Source organism: Malus domestica, chromosome 14, assembly GCF_042453785.1.
Source record: "Malus domestica chromosome 14, GDT2T_hap1".
NCBI classification, from domain to species: Eukaryota; Viridiplantae; Streptophyta; class Magnoliopsida; order Rosales; family Rosaceae; genus Malus; species Malus domestica.
In genome coordinates, this window is record NC_091674.1 from 18,184,767 (window position 1) to 18,202,058 (window position 17,292).

The following is a 17,292-nucleotide window of genomic DNA, read 5'->3' on the forward strand; positions in this document are numbered from 1 at the left end:
CTCTCCCTTGATCTCTCTCTACTAGACCCAATCTTCCCAAACCTTTCTCTATCACGTGCAGGTGGTTTCTGCTAGGGGATTATGGCAATGATGAAGCTCAAGAGCCTCCACGATTTGTTTGGAAAAGGTAGAGAGAGAAAGAGAGGTTGGAGAGAGAGAGAGAGAGAGGTGAGAGAAAGAATTTGAGGGAGGCAGAGTGGAAGAGGAAAGTAAAGGGAAAGAGAGATGAAAGAGAGTAAGGTTGAGTAATGTGTGGGTGAGGCTGCTTCTAATACTAAGTGGAATTGTAGAGTGTTGATCAATAAAATTAATATTAAAGTATAAATTATAATTGTGTCCAAACTTGTGAAGGAATACACGAACTATTGTGCTAATAAAACCAAATGATTTAAATATACTAAATTAAAGGGAAAGGGATCCTCTCCGGATCCCTTCCACCTAAGCCTCATGACCTACAAATCCGGACCCTTGAAATTTGATTCAACAACTACAAATAGAGGGCCACATTAAAAGTTATAATAACTTTAGCCGTTGGATCAAATTTCAAAAGTCTTGTGGGTCATGAGAATTAGGTGGAAGGGATTCAGAGAATCCCTTTCCAAATTAAAGGGCACAAAATTGTTTTTTGTGCATTTCGAAATTATTAAAAAAGTACACTTACTAATATCCATAAAAAGTAACACAAACTTTTGTATTCAAATTTTGATTGGCACAATAAATCTTTTTGTAGATGCAATTTAATGTGTCTTTTTGATCAAAATGCACATTTGAGATAATTTTGTGCTCAATGAAACTTAAAAACACAAATACATATATGTGCTCAATGAAATTGAAAAGGGCACCAATCAATTGTGTTCTTAGACTTTTTTTTTTTTTTTTTTGTAGTGTAACAAGTCACCATTACAGACGATACGTGCAACACGTTGAAACAATCCGCAACCACATCCAAATTCAATTTCATAACCAAATTCAATTTAAATAAGATAAACAAATAAACGTAGATATAAACGTGTGCGTGTATTCTATATACTCGTGGTGGTGTTTTTGTATTGTATGGTCCCTCGCGGGGAGTATTAGGTCCTTTTGCCTCTCTCGCCCTCTCTGCTCCAAAGCTGTCTGCTTCTCTCTTTTTCCTATGTCTAATTGCTGCGCTCCGCGTACGTCTTTTCCCTGAGATTCCGAGCAAACCGCGTTCGACGAAGACTTCACACCTTTTTTTTTTAACAAACAAAACAAAACTCACTCATCACTCTCCTCACCCCTTCATTTTCACAAATCTTATAAACACCACCACCACCACCTACTCATCTTTAAATTATATACAAATCTTTCTGTTTTCTTTACCAATGAGGGCTCATCCGAGGCACGAGCGCCGATGGGCTTCGGACTCCGTCCCAGAGAGGTCCATGGTCAGCGCCGGATCATCATCTCCGGCAATGACCGACGACTCCAACTCCAGGGATCAGGAGTTCGTCGAGGTAACTCTCGACTTACAAGATGACAACACGATTGTCCTCCGCAGCGTCGAGCCCACCACCGTCATTCACATCGATGACCTCGCAGGCGCCGGAAATGAAACTCCGACGTCGGCTTCAGCTTCTTGGTCGCCATCCCCGATACGGAGAAGCTCGTCCAACAATCGGATACGGCAATTCTCTCAGGAGCTCAAAGCAGAGGCCGTGGCCAAAGCGAAGCAATTTTCTCAAGAGCTCAAAGCCGAGCTGAGGAGGTTTTCGTGGAGCCAAAGCCACAGCTCGAGAGTTCTATCCGCTTCAACTTCTCAGAATGCATCAGCCGGTGGCGGCGGAGGCGGTGCGTTTGACTTGGCGCTGGCCGCTCGCGCTCTGAGGCGGCAGCGAGCACAGCTCGATCGCACTCGCTCCGGCGCTGAGAAAGCGCTTCGGGGATTAAGGTTCATTGGTAACTACAAGAGTACGAAGACCAATGGCGTCGATGCTTGGAACGAAGTGGAGACCAATTTCAACAAGCTCGCCAAAGACGGCCATCTCTTCCGCGCCGATTTCCCTCAATGCATCGGTACTTCTACTACTAAAACTACGTCAACTCATATGCACATTATATATTCAACTAAAATTTTTGTAAACAAGATTCGTGTTTCCAAAAAATAAACGATAAAAAAAATGATCGGACAGTTTGCTGCCTTCTGTAATATTACTATACTAATTTTGGTACATTACTGATTTTTGTATGTATGCTGTTTTTGTTTGATTGTTCTTTTTTAGGAATGAGAGATTCGAAAGAGTTTGCGTTGGAGTTGTTCGATGCGTTGGGTCGTAGACGCAGAATGCAGGTTGAGAAAATCAGCAAGGACGAGCTCTATGAGTTTTGGTCCCAAATTTCCGATCAAAGTTTCGATTCGAGGCTCCAGATCTTCTTCGACATGTAGGCATTAATTAATTAATTAACTAATTACAATTATTGCTCGTCAATTGTTTACTTAACTTGAAGAGTAATGTTATTCATACCATATTTTTGTATCATATTTTCATACTTAGGTGATATTTGATGTAGACAACCACATCATTAGAATTAATCAGATATTTAAATTTAGTTCATTATTTAATAAACTAATAATTAAAAAAAAAACTAGTTAATTAAATGATGATTGTGGTATACGTTGAGTCTTTCTTCTTCATTTCCTTGAGTTTTGCAAATTTTGCAAATGATGTGGCTATGCACATTAGATGACTTAGTATAGAAATGTGATATAAAAATATGGTATGAATAACATTTGTATATTCATTTAAAGCAAACACTTGGACAAATACGGCCAAATCGTTATTTCACCTTTCTGATATGTTTAAACTTATATGTAAATATTTTAGTTCATTTTTATATATTCCAATAGGGTGGACAAGAATGACGACGGTCGAATTACAGAAGAAGAAGTAAAAGAGGTATTTTTATTTTATTATACTTTTTCTAATCAACTTTGAACATGCTTAAGCAGCCACGTTAAAATAATAACATATATGATGTTCATGAATTAGCCTAACACCGCACCGACCTAAATCACTCAAGAAATTTGAGCTCTCTAACAGACAAGTCATGCATAAGCTTCTTTGGTGGTTTCATATTTCCATGGCCTACACGGTGTCATTTGCTTTATTATAATTCATGGTAGGCAGGATTGGGTGACCATAAATCCATGAAAATTCCAAAACTAACTACCACAATTAAATTAAACAAATACTTAATAAAGTAATTAATTAAAATGTCTCATTTTTCTTGGTTCATACGCATCTTTTTCCATTATTAGTTGGGATAACAAGTGCACAAACGACTTTACATTTTTGTGAGTTTGAGATTGGACGCATGGCATCTCTAATTCTCTGATCTTACCAAATTTTTGGGTATGGTCTAATCGTTTTCAATGGGGTTGGTGAGGGTTTTTAAGTCAAATTTTGGCAGTAAGTAATTCAGTCGTTGTTTGGAAAATTTTAATTAATGGGAACTATCAAGTCAGTGTTTGCTAGAAAATTTAGATTTTTTTTTTAACAAACGATATTATCTACACTAAGATGGTTGGAAAATTAAGATTTAAATTCTTATTTTATTTTTTACCAAAAAGAATTCTTATTTTATTTGGTGTTTATTTTATTTCTAATGGTTAGATCATCATGTTGAGTGCTTCTGCAAACAAGCTATCAAGATTGAAGGAACAAGCAGAGGAATATGCAGCTTTGATCATGGAAGAGTTAGATCCTGAAAGCCTTGGCTACATTGAGGTAGGCCCCAATTGCCTAGTTATATCTAAATATAATTTATTTGTGCGACACAACTTTTAGTTGGACTGTTTTTTTTTTCTCTCCTATATATGTATTTCTAGCTAGCCATAAGCGTAGAGATTATTAGATTCCAAATCTTAGAGTCTTTGTTTGTAGTACGACTTTTACAGTACTTTGTAATAGAAAATGATATATTAATAATCAAAAGAAAATTACTTGAATTATAAATAGTACGTCCTGAATAATGTCAAAATTATCATACCACACTACAATGGTTAAGAAAATTTAGCTATATAGTCTATGGGAAATCCCACTACACTTTCTAAAGGGATGAACTTCTATAATTTAATTTGCAAATTAGTTTTCTCAAAGTAATTAATTGGGTTTACATGTCAAATAAGGCATTGATCAGTTAGACTGGACTATTTCTTACCGTGGCCACTGTCACAGTTAAAATTAAGATGCATACTCTAATTATCAGGTTGCCTTTTTCTCATTCTTTACTTATCTTCCCTTCTCTTTGTTTTGATGAATTCACCTTCTTAGACAAAAAATAAAACTTTATCTTGCCTGAATTCAATTATGTAGCTGCTATTAATTGTTGATTCAGACATGAGTTTTTTTTCCTATGAAAATTTGCATCAATAAGGTCGAAAAATTGTTGATGAATAATTCCAAAGGAAAAGGTAGTGAATTTTTTTCCTAAGCTGGTAATTAAATAGGTCTTCCAACCATGCATCTTTTCCATTCTAAAAAGAATTTCATGACTGTTTCAAACACCTTTGTTTTATCTTAAAAAAAAAAAACACTATTCTTTTATTTACATGTAAATACAGAAAAATATTTAACTAAACCAAACTTAGTGGAGATATTCGAACGATTGAAAAAGATGTGACTATTAAACGTCATAATCTTGAAGGGATGTTAACGTAATTTAATTGAAATAATCCTCACCTACTGCACTTGGCGCGAGTGCCATTCTGACATTCACATGGTAGTGTTCCCGCGTGGAGCTTCTACTTCTATGCTTAATTCTCACTCAAACACGTAGGCACCCGTGTGGGGTTATGAGTTGACATCGTGCAGATTTCTGAAATCTTTCTTGCGTTGCTTGGTAGTCATCTTCGGAAAAGGATCATCCGTAATCTCATCTCTTCATCGTATATTATACGATCAATTTTCGTTAAATATTATTCATATTTAATTTTAAATTTTAAATTCTAAAATAATTACTAATCGGAAGATATACGATAAAAGAATGAGATCAAGGAATCCCTAAAAAAATGATCCAGTGAGGATCATTTTCCGTCATCTTCTATATCTCAAGAGTTTGTCCAAAGTGGTATGGTTTTGCTATCGAACTGGGTTCGAGTTCAAACTTTGTCTAGAAAAAAAAAAATCTTTGTGAAGATTTTGTTGTTTATAACGTGGATGATGATGACGACATTGAAAATGTTGATGCAGTTATGGCAATTGGAGACGCTTCTACTACAAAAAGATACGTACTTCAACTACAGCCAAGCACTAAGCTACACGAGCCAAGCCCTAAGCCAGAACCTCCAAGGGCTGAGAAGGAGGAGTCCAATACGCAAAATGAGCACCAACTTAATCTATTATTTGCAGGAAAATTGGAGGAGAGTCTGGGTTTTGACATTGTGGTTTTGCATTATGATTGCGCTCTTCATATGGAAATTCATACAGTACAAGCAAAAAAGTGCTTTTCAGATAATGGGTTATTGCCTTCTCACGGCCAAAGGTGCTGGCGAGACCTTGAAATTCAACATGGCTCTTGTGCTGTTGCCTGTTTGTAGAAACACCATCACTCGGCTCAGGTCCACCAGGCTTGGCTTCTTTGTACCTTTTGACGACAACATCAACTTCCACAAGGTACACACGTGCATGACAATCTCACTCTTTATCTTTCCTGATTTCATACCTTGGTCCCACTTATCTTCGGACCCATTTACATTTAGAAAATATCGCATATTTGTTAATATTTTTTAGTATAATTGGACGTAAGTTTATAATTTTTGTAAGCCGTGACTCACACAATGATAGTTAGAAGTAGGAATGGTAACAGTTCGGTTTGGAGACAAAAATATTATATCCATCTTTATAATCATGAAAATTAATTATATTCATAACCGCAAATTAATTATCAGGTATTATCCATAACCATACCCACCGGATAACGGATTCCTCATCGGTTAATGATTATATTCATTTTTGTCAATAAAAAAAATACATTCATTCAATTGACGCATGATAATTTAGTAAAGATTAATATCGTCATTACTATTTAATGTATAAAATGATTTAATGAATGGATCTTGTGGAGCATAAAAATTAAAGTTGAACATTGATAATGTTGGCTGATCTTTGATATCTCCCATAAGTACCATTAAAATTCTCATAGATTTTGATTCATATCAAAACTTATGGAACTTTCCCACAAAATGCAACTCACATAATACAATTTTTGTATTTACACTCAAAGTAACGGATTTGGCGAATAATGAATATACATGTGTGTGTGTGTGTATTTTAATACTTTAGTATTATGAATAATTATATTATATATTATTCGGTTCAGATTTGGAAACGGATATGGATTGGGAATTCCTATAACCATATCTAAAACCACAACCAAATTTTCATACCCAAATCCAATCCATTCGGGCGGTTATCGGGTTTTACGGTTAGAATTGTCATCCTTAGTTAGAAGAAGTTAAAATGTCTCTGTGAGTCTTCCCAATCCTAAAATGAAGGACTGTTGTGACGAAGCCACTAGCTGTTCCCTTTTTTTATAACAAAATGTTTTTTGTAAGGCAATTACATGATTGATTTCACATGAACAGCGTCTCTATATAACTTCGTACCTGCAACTAAAGGTAAAATTGATAACATTTAGGGCCAATGCAAGTTTTAGGGCTAGTCTGGAATTGTTATGTTTAAAAAAAAAAATTACTTCTGTTGTGTTATGAGAATAAACAGTTGTAAAATAAAGTTGTTATGTATTTGATAAACTTTTTTTTTTGTAAGAATGCTTTTAACAAAAAGGAAAAAAAAAAGAAAGCATTTGGGTGTTTGAAAACTTTTTTATAAAATTGATGTGTATATGTTAAATGATTAAAAAATAATATGATATTTAATGTGATAGAATAATTGTTAAAGAGAATAATGCAGGGGTAAAGATTGTAATTTTGTAAAATATGCAGGGGTATACTTGCAATTTGAAAATTTCATTGAGTGGATGTTATTCACTATGCTTAGAAAAAAAAAAACTTTTTTTAGAAGTATGGTAGACCATACTTCTATTTTTTTTTGCTTTCTACTATCATTGACAATAATTCTTTAGAATAAAAATATATTTTTTTTGTTTTACCGAACATATTTGATTTTCTAGATTTTTTTTAATAAGCTGTTTTTTTTTAAAAGCAACACAATCTCAAACCATTGGAAAGCACCACCTTCATCCAGAGACTATGGATTTGGATCCCCTTCGGATACCCTCATTGGGGATCCCGGGGATCAATGCATAATGACCGTTCATCAAAGATCGTGCAGTCACAATTAATTGCTTTTAACGTAAAACGAGGCTGTTTTACTTTTAAAAATATAAAAAAATATTTAATTGTGATCGCATGATCTTTGATGAACAGTCCTTGTGCATTGATCCCTGGTCCGGAGATGATCCAAATCCAGAGACTATAGGGAGCAAATGTTGGTGAAATAAATACCATTTTACAACTTCTTTTAGGAGAATTTTGATCTAGGTGCTTGATTTTTAAATTTGTTAGTTTTTAAATTTGTTAGACTAAACATGCCTAACTTTTAGACTTTTTATTAAGCTTCTCTCTACAATTTTTGTGCACAGTTTTTAAATTGTCCTCTTTCTAAAATTCAAAAATAATAACCAAACCTCCTAAATCTAGCCTTTTTATACCAAAATTATTATTATTATTATTATTAATCCAAAACAAAAAGAGATATTATTAAGTTATCCATTAATGACGTGTACCAAATATTAAAATTAAACTTACCAAAAACTAAAATTAAACGTATCAAAAATTAAAACTAAATGTACCGAACACTAAAATTAAACGTACCAATCAACGATATGTATAAAAATGAACTTACCAAGAATTAAAAAAAAATACCAATCCATAATACGATAAAATCAACGTATAAAAACAAAAAATAAATGTACCAAACTACCAGTAATGTATACAAAATAATTCTCTCAATAAAATGTATACATAATAATTTATAAAAAAATATAAACATCTGCCATTTTTCTCATCTTGAATATAAGATTATATTTTAATTTTAGGAGAAAAATATATTTTGTTAGAAAAAAAAATAACAAAAAGAGATAATTTGATAAGTATTTTGAATGAAAAACCGTGATTATCTCTAAAAAAGGAGTTCACAACTTTTAAAATACTTAAAAAAATTAGCAAAAAATTATAATAATAATTTTTACCTTGGTAAGTAGAGAAATGTTGATGTGACTTAATTTACCTAAGCGCCTTAGTCAAAATCTTAAAAGGCACAAATGTTTTTGATAAAAAAAACTTTACATTTAAAGCGTTTAAATCTAATTAAGCCTTTTTTATGGGAATTTTAATAAAAAAGGTCTTCTCCAATTTTTTATTAATTAAAAACTATTTAATAATTTTATTTAATGAAAATTATTTTAATTTTAATGAAAAGACTTGAAAAAGACCAATGTTTAATATAATAAATACAAAAGTAATTAAAAACTAATGAGCAGGATTCCGCACGTCCATCACACACACACTCTCTCTTCTCCTTTACTATTTCTTAAACTGAACACTGATTATTTCTAAAACACAATACAGGTATTACACTATTTCTTAAACTAAAAACTGATTATTTTTAAAAACTGAAATGGGTACTATCATTATTTCTTAAATTGAACATTGATACTATCATTTTTTCTTAAACTAAACACTGACAACTTCTTAAATTGATTATTTCTGAAACTAAACACGAGAACATTATTTCTTAAATTGTTATTTTTGACACTAAACACGGGTATTATTTCTAAAACTAAACACGGGTTGGCGTGCACCTTTGCACACGCTTTGGGTTGGGTTGTTTTTCTTTCTTTTGTTTTTATCATTAAATGAAGTTTTTAGATAATTTTTTATTAAAATTTAAAGTTTTTAAGCTTATTTCATTAGTTTTTTTATTTGTTAGGACAAAAGAAGAGAGAAAAGCATATATAGTGGGAACCAGAAACGCATTGACTTATTCTTGTTCACATGAATTCCAAGGATGTTGCATATGCGTGTGTTGGCACACGGTTCTAAAGTTCGCCCTAGACAAAGAAGTAAAACACTACTCTTCTTTTTATTAGGGGAAAATACATAAGATGTGATTGTTGAGTTACATTAACTTGGTGACTCGATTTATATTCATCTCAATTTTGTTTTACTTACACAGTTGTTTAATCATATGTGTTATAAGTATTATTAATACGGCCGGTTGTGGAAATATCATCACTTGTTCAGGATCCGAAATGGTCACCTAATCTATCTATTGGTGATAATGTAACCTTCCTACGAGGTGCCAAAACTATTATAGTAGAAGTATTAAATTAATTTTTAGAAGTAATAAATTATTATTTTTTTTTATTTTTTTTATGTCAATATAGTTCAAGTTTAGGGTTTAGGAGAGGGAAACTCACTGGATTATATTCTGGTTTAGGTAATTGTGGATGATTTCCTCTGCAGTTTGGTTCTCTACAATATAATCGTAAATGCAATAATGTGCCTTATCGTGATAGATATTTTTTCATGTATAAAGCATTGGCTAATAGTCTTGGAGTAGCATAAACAAAGTGAGACTGTTTAACAGCGAGAATGAAAGTGTCCTTGGTTTGTGGAGGTCCTGAATTTTTTGATTAATCTTGTTACCTAAATCCCTGACTAATTAAACTCAATTCGTGATATGAGATGGGTGATAATATGTGACATCCGTCTGAAATGTGCTTTCCTTTGATAACCTTTGCAGACAATTGCTGCGGCCATTGTAGTTGGTGTCATTCTCCATGCTGGGAACCATCTCGCTTGTGATTTTCCGAGGCTTATAAAGGTTTCCGAATCAGTCTACAAGAAGCATTTGCTTCACGACTTTGGAAAGAATAAACCCAGCTATCTAGATTTGATTAAAGGGCCAGAGGGGCTGACTGGAATTATAATGTTGATATGCATGATTATTGCTTTCACGCTCGCTACACGGTGGTTCAGGCGTAACCTCGTTAAGCTTCCCAAGCCCTTCAATAGGCTCACTGGCTTCAATGCCTTCTGGTATTCACATCACTTGTTTGTTATTGTCTATGTCTTGCTCATTATCCATGGCGTTTTCCTCTATCTCGTGCACACGTGGTACCTAAAGACGGTAATCATTTGATATCCTTCAATTGATTAGAAATATATCTTCAATTAAGTAGGGTTGCTATTAATGTCTAAGTTTCTTAATAAAGAATGTTATATTCATGTTTTTCAGACTTGGATGTATCTTTCTGTTCCTGTTTTACTATATGCTGGAGAAAGAATCTTGAGAATCTTCCGGTCTGGCTTCTATACAGTCCGTCTTCTGAAGGTGATCATATAAAGGGCATTAATACGCAACTTCTGTTGTTAGAAAACTAGAATTAATATAACGCTAGCTTCTTCTTTGATAGTAAATTGCAACCTAATGACTTATTTGATTAGACATTATTCCTGAACGTGTAGGTTGCTATTTATCCTGGAAACGTTCTCACATTGCAAATGTCGAAGCCACAACAGTTTAAGTACAAGAGTGGACAGTACATGTTTGTACAGTGCCCAGCAGTTTCTCCGTTTGAGTGGTAAGTCACCATGGTGATTCCCATTTATAAAAAATGCTCAATTTTAGTCCCCTGCCTATAATTATTGTATGGATTTTGTTTCTGATTTGCTCATTCTGAGTGTGAATTTGTTAAAATATGTATGTCAGGCATCCATTTTCAATTACCTCAGCTCCAGGCGATGACTACCTTAGTGTTCACATTCGTCAGCTTGGTGACTGGACGCAAGAGCTTAAGAGGGTTTTCTCAGAAGCTTGTGAGCCTTCCTTAGCTGGGAAGAGTGGTCTTCTGAGGGCTGATGAGACAACCAAGACAAGGTGCATATCATGATATTATTAGTATTTTGGTCTCAATTTTAGTATGATATCTAAACACGGTTTTCTGGGCACCAGTTTGCCCAAGCTTTTAATAGATGGGCCTTATGGTGCCCCTGCCCAAGACTACCGGAAATATGATGTCCTGCTGCTTGTTGGTCTTGGAATCGGTGCAACGCCATTCATCAGTATTTTAAAAGATTTGCTCAACAATATTGTCAAGATGGAAGAGCAGGCAGTAAGTACATGTATAACCTGTGCACCCATTCTGCTTATTGTGACTGCTATTTCACTATCCCAACGTTATCATCTAAATCTGTGTTTCTTGATCACCAAGTCCTTTGCATCAATGAGAACTCACAAATTTGCTTTCTTTTATTCAGGATTCTGTTTCAGATTTCAATAGAACATCAGACCTAAGTTTTGGGAGTATAGATTCTCCCAATCCCAACAAGGTTTATCCAAAACGAAAAAAGCCTCTGAAGACCACTAATGCCTACTTTTATTGGGTAACAAGGGAGCAAGGCTCATTTGATTGGTTCAAAGGAGTGATGAATGAAGTTGCAGAGCTTGATCAAAGGGTAATTAGACATGTTTCGTGGAATTGCTTAGGTATATAGAAAGATGACCATAATTAAGTTACTTACAACATTGCCATAATTTTTTATTTACTTTTAGGGTGTCATTGAGATGCACAACTACTTGACTAGTGTGTACGAGGAAGGTGATGCTCGATCAACACTCATCACCATGGTTCAAGCTCTCAACCATGCAAAGAATGGGGTGGACATTGTGTCTGGCACAAGGGTAAGATATTTGATCTCTTTTATTCTATAGCACCTCAAGCATGCTGGCCTTTCAAGCATTGCTCTTTCCACCACAGATTTTTGTGGCATCGAAGCTGCAACCAATGCTTTAATTTGTCATTTTCTTTTTCTTCCCATGACATAAACTTGGGAACTTTTGCTTTACATATGATTCACTTGGGATGTTGTTAAGTCACCAAAACTGAGTGGATAAATGGTCCATTGTGGCTCTGTTTTCGTTTCATAAATAAGATACTAGCTAGTTATATCCGTGGCACCCCATCATTAGTCCTTTTTGGGTATAGCGTCGAGGTGGCGAGCACTTCCCTCGGTCATCGTCGTGACTTTAACCGTACTTATTATTCTTCATTCTTATATAATTAGGTGCGGACCCATTTTGCAAGGCCTAATTGGAAGAAAGTTTTCTCAAAAACTTCCTCCAAACACTGTAATGCAAGGATAGGTAAGTCAATATTCTTAACCCTATAAAACATAAGCAGAATTTGCTTGCTTCCTCCTAATTCTTTTACTAATTAACTGTGTTCAAATATTGGATTAGGGGTATTCTATTGTGGAGCACCAGTTTTGGCAAAAGAACTCAGCCAGCTCTGCTATGACTTCAATCAAACAGGTTCAACCAAGTTCGAATTCCACAAGGAACACTTTTAGAACACTCTGGGGAAATACTTATATATAACTACCATGCCTTTTAGCTTCTCCATTCAAATCCATATCCCTTCCTAATACCTTCCTTAATCTTAAATCGATATAAATAAGAAAATGAATTTTGTACAGTCTTGGGTAGAAAAAAGAAATAAAAAGAAATTTAAAGTGCATACATATATACTTATACAAATAATCTCTACCTAGTATTTAGCCATATAAATTAATGTAAAGAACCACAACCAGAAAAAAATGTTCTGGTTAGTGAGAAGACTATGAAAATTTTGATTGCTGCTTTCAGCCTGCTTTTGTACACATGTAAAGATATGATAGGTGGTAAGATGTACAAGGTGATCTAAAATGCCATTGTTGGGGACCTAGTAAAGCTAGAGTGCGATACAGCTTCAATGGAGAAGTTTACCAAATTGGTAATGATTTGACTTGGATGGGTAAATGGAAGAAAACATTCATATGAAGACAGATTGGAAAAAGGAAAAGTTAACAGAAGAAGGTTCTTTCTGTGGACTATGGAGGTGGAGGAGTGAGATGGCTTTGTCTGTTGGAGTGATTGATCTCCTCCTTTTGTGAAGTGGGCACAGATAATATCCTTGTAGAATATGTGGATGAAGCAGTCGCCAATGCAGGCTGAAAGACCACTTGCAGATGCATTGTAGTTACTTTTAAGGTTACTTTCAAGTAATAAAATTTTGCCTGTAAATGGGGATCATACCTTTTTTTTTTCATTGTGGTCAATCCATATGAAAGAAACATAATATGGAATCTCTTTTGTTTATGAAATTATGTTACCAACATAAGTGTATTTTCTAAGAAAATCATGAGTAGAATGTTTAATTCAGAATTGAGATTCCAAATCTAAACTTTTATAATTCACATGATATGAGCCATTCAAAATATAACACAATCAATATGCAAATTGGAGTTCACTAGCAAAATTTTGCAATGACATGAGATATAATAAGAAATTTTTCATTTGTTCTGGACATCTTTTATAGTTCATTATGCGAGCACGTTTACATTTTATATTGATCTTATTAATTTGGAGATTTTCATGTGGCATGGTTGTGAGAGTGATTTTGAGAGCTCAGTAAAACAATTTTGAAATACACATTAAAACTAATTTAGCGTGTATTTAGAAAATAACTTTCTTTTTAAAATCTTACGTGTCCTAAATAATGTGTAAGGTGCTAATAAAAAAAATCCATAGCTAAAAGTTGCATGAGTGTGGATATTGATTCTGCTATTATCACAACAAACACAAGAATTGTATGCTTATGAGAAAAAAAAATAACTATAGAATTTGTAAAATAGAACGAATACAAACTTTAATCGATAAAAATCATTTTTAACTCAACATATTCAGGGGATTTCATGGTAACTGATTACTAGGGCTATAAATTTGCTCGAAAAAGTTTAAGCTCGCACTGGATTTGGCTCATCAAAGCTTGGTAGTTCAAGCTTGACAAGTAACAATACTTAAACATATATATATATTAAATATGTTGTAAAAATATAATAGTTCTTATTTCCGTATTCTTTGTATAATACGTATTTAATTTTAGCTTACGTTCCGGATTCGAGTTTTTTCACTAACTCCAAGTCCGGGATGTGACAAGCATGCTATCCAACATTGAACGTCACCAAGCGCCTATGAATATCGACATGACTTCGGTGTCGACTTTGGGTTGTTAATAAATGGGCACAAATCAGAGTAAGTCCACCCCTAAAAAATGAGATGGCCCAAAGTTCATTTAATCCACCCAAATGAATAGTAATTGACTTAATTGAACAATAATTGGCCACATGCATCTCCACCACTAAAAAATAAGCTGGCCCAAAGTTTAGTCAATTCGTATTAAAATATTACTAATTTTTTATAAAATAATAAAATGTAATTTTATTTTAAATTTTGGATAGAATTTTTAACCAATCTTGTTACGCCACGTGTTATTTTCTGAAAGTAAAATTTGTGTAGACGATGGTTAGGTATTTATATAAAAATCGTTTAATTGTTTTATTGTATTTTTAAATATTTTTATAATTTTTTATTAAGTTAATTAATCTAGACCGTTGGATTTCAAAACTATTGAAATCCAACAACCCAAAAGTGGGCATGTGGCCCACTGTGAGATTCTAACAAAAAAACTCAGCCATGGTTGACGTCAGATAATCCAGTTCCTCACTCAGCCCATTCTGGGCCGCCCTAGATACTGGGGTGGATTGTGGGTCGGTCTATTTTGTGGGGTGGAGTGGGTTTTTGTAGCAATCTGTACCACATGCAAATGCAATGTAGTTATTTTTAAGGTTACTTTGCAGTAATAGAATTTTGCCTGTAAATAGGGATCATATTTCATGGGTTTTTTTTACAGGCTTAATTCTATCTCAACCTGTTTTAAATGGGCTATGGACTTTCAACACCCCGCTTGAATTCGGGAGGTTTTGATACAACTCTCGTAGCTCATAGCTAAAAGTTGCATGATTCTGGAAATTGATAATTGGTTTTTCTATGATCACGACATACACAAGAATTGTATACTTATAAGCTCACCTTACCATATTAAGGTGATTTACATGGTAACTGTCTAACTGGCCACATATTGAACTATAATTATCGAACACAGATATGTTCATGTCATACATTAATCGGGAACTATTGTCATGAAAAAAATACTACTTTTATCAGAAATCATGGATTTAGAAGTAATCATACTCAGGGGTTAGAGTTCAGAGGCACTACTCGGATGATTTTCGGGTCGCTCTTTCAATTATACCCAGGAATGCGCGGAGCCCAGGTTTGAGTGTGTAACCCATAACGCTTAGATTGCATAAATTTTCCGGAAGTTGGATGGTGCACTAGAAGTTGCCGAACAACGGGGTCATGTCCTAATGTCCGTTGTCCTCCTAAGCATAATAGCGCTTAATACGGCTCAAGCCTCATAAGTTGCTAATAGGAACACCACGAAATGGGCTATAAGAGACTTCTCTAACACAAACACTTTTAAATTTTTTAGACTTGCACCTTTGTATAGTTTTCAAAGTAGTGTGATATGTGGGATGTTAGGTATTCCTTGTACTGCAAAAAAGAAAAAAAGAAAAGAAATAACAAACAAAAGTCATGTGATATTCAAACTATATTCTTATTATAAAAAATAGGGGTTTGATTGGGGAGAGGGGGTGTGATTGCATCCGTCTTGGACTGCCTACATATCTCCAAACTTGGAGAATCAAATCTCAAACATAGTTATAAGAAAATATGATGCAATGTGCATTTACATTGGGGTTCATCTTGACGAAAGTGCCTTGACATAGGCAGGCTTTGGAGATACTTCTCCATGGCTACGCATAGACGGGCGTTTATGCTCTTTGTGGTTGAATCTATGGTTGATGACTTGCATAACTTCTCATGTCAACGAAGAATCAAACCACGTCTAGTTCACTGCAGATTTCTAGAAATACCTCATAGACTTGGGGATATTATATGTTTTGGTGATTGGAGCTATACCCGTGTGTGCAAAGTTATAGGTTCATTTGCCTCCACGTGCTTTGGCATTGCCCATATGCTCTTGCTCCCCATATAGAATTGATGCTGAGGATTGACTTTTTAGCTGGTCACCAGTCTTCCGTCTGTGAGTTCATACTGCTCGGACTTACCTTGACCTTTCTTTTCATCAAGTTTCCCTTTTTTGGCTTTGTCCTTCACAAATTCCCAGCAACCCAACAATATCGCTGATCAAGTAGATCATGGATATGATCATGGAACGTACTACAATTCTGAGGAGTGTGGTCATGGCATTAGTGGAAAGAGCAACATTCATTTGGCGTCTTTTTAGCTAGATGATCAGGAAGATATTTAGGCCTTTTAAGGAAAGGCTTGTCCTTAATGTTGTGGAAGACTTTCTTGATTATAGTATTCAAGGTAGCATAATGCTTTGGTAAATGAAGCTGGCTTGTCCTTGCGTTCTCTTTGATCATTCTAATAGGAAGAATGAGGCGGAGTATCACATTCATCCCTCTTCCGATCGAACCTCATGTCTTGATTCAAGTAAGAGTTCATCCTTTGAGCTCTGTCACCCTAGCTGGTAATGTCATCGACTATGTCAAACCATTTTGCTAGAGCATACATCGTTGTTGTTATACAACTCTTAGCATTCCAATAATCCATGATGTGGTAGTTCCAATCTGATTCTCTATAAAAGTATTTGAACTTGAGCTCGGTACACTTTTTAGGATGAGGTGCATATTCCATGGTTGAAGAAATAGGACCTCTGGCCTTGGTGACAACCTTGCTAGAGAGTTGATTCCAAGTGTCTCACTGAGCATCCCTAAGGTTACCATGGTTTAGTGGGCTGCGCCATTCTTAATCTTCAGATGAATCCAAATTGTCAAATTTGATGGGCCTAGGCTCCAAATAGGAGGCTATTGTAGTGTCTAAGGTGTCAAAGTTGCGCTAAACTCTGATCTTGCATGAAATGGTATGACTGACACTCCGGCCACCATGTTGTTCCGCTTGCGAGTTTGAATTAGCAGTGTCGCCGGGGTAAAAATGGGCATTGTTACAATCAACTGTCCATCAAGGGTGATGGGATTCAAGCTTCCAAAACCGAAGATAGGGACTTAGGTTTGTAGAGTAGTTCTGCGAGTATTCTCTAGAGATGGTGGGGCACGTGTAGATTATCATAAACAACATCTTAAGTTATGCCCTAGACTCTACCTTATTTAAAGAAAGCAAAATTAGAGGACTAGCCAGGAGATTGGGAAGGACCAAATAGTTGGCAAGCTCTTATTTTTGGAGAAACTTTGTGGCCTTTATGTGCTTTTCGAAGTTGACAAAGTTTGAACTATTCTCAGCCGGAGAAGTTGAAAACCGTTGACAGAAGTAG

At 34.8% G+C, this 17,292-nt stretch overlaps 1 protein-coding gene across 2 annotated transcripts; it reads left to right on the plus strand.

Annotated features, from left to right (window-relative positions):
- Positions 1-1,029: 1,029 nt before the first annotated feature.
- On the plus strand, positions 1,030-13,253 carry LOC103412309 (respiratory burst oxidase homolog protein A-like). 2 transcript variants are annotated; one of them, XM_029092070.2, is made up of 14 exons: positions 1,030-2,037; positions 2,244-2,403; positions 2,870-2,918; positions 3,636-3,749; positions 5,214-5,636; positions 9,792-10,178; positions 10,287-10,382; positions 10,517-10,632; positions 10,761-10,928; positions 11,004-11,163; positions 11,309-11,506; positions 11,604-11,732; positions 12,116-12,194; positions 12,291-13,253. In XM_029092070.2, the coding sequence occupies exons 1-14, from the start codon at positions 1,347-1,349 to the stop codon at positions 12,398-12,400; spliced, it is 2,880 nt and encodes a 959-aa protein (XP_028947903.1). In that variant the 5' UTR covers positions 1,030-1,346; the 3' UTR covers positions 12,401-13,253. The 2 variants fall into 2 exon arrangements, 1 of the variants encoding a protein (XP_028947903.1); XR_011575288.1 differs by having other exon boundaries at positions 1,031-2,037; positions 11,004-11,173.
- The last annotated feature ends 4,039 nt before the right edge of the window (positions 13,254-17,292 follow it).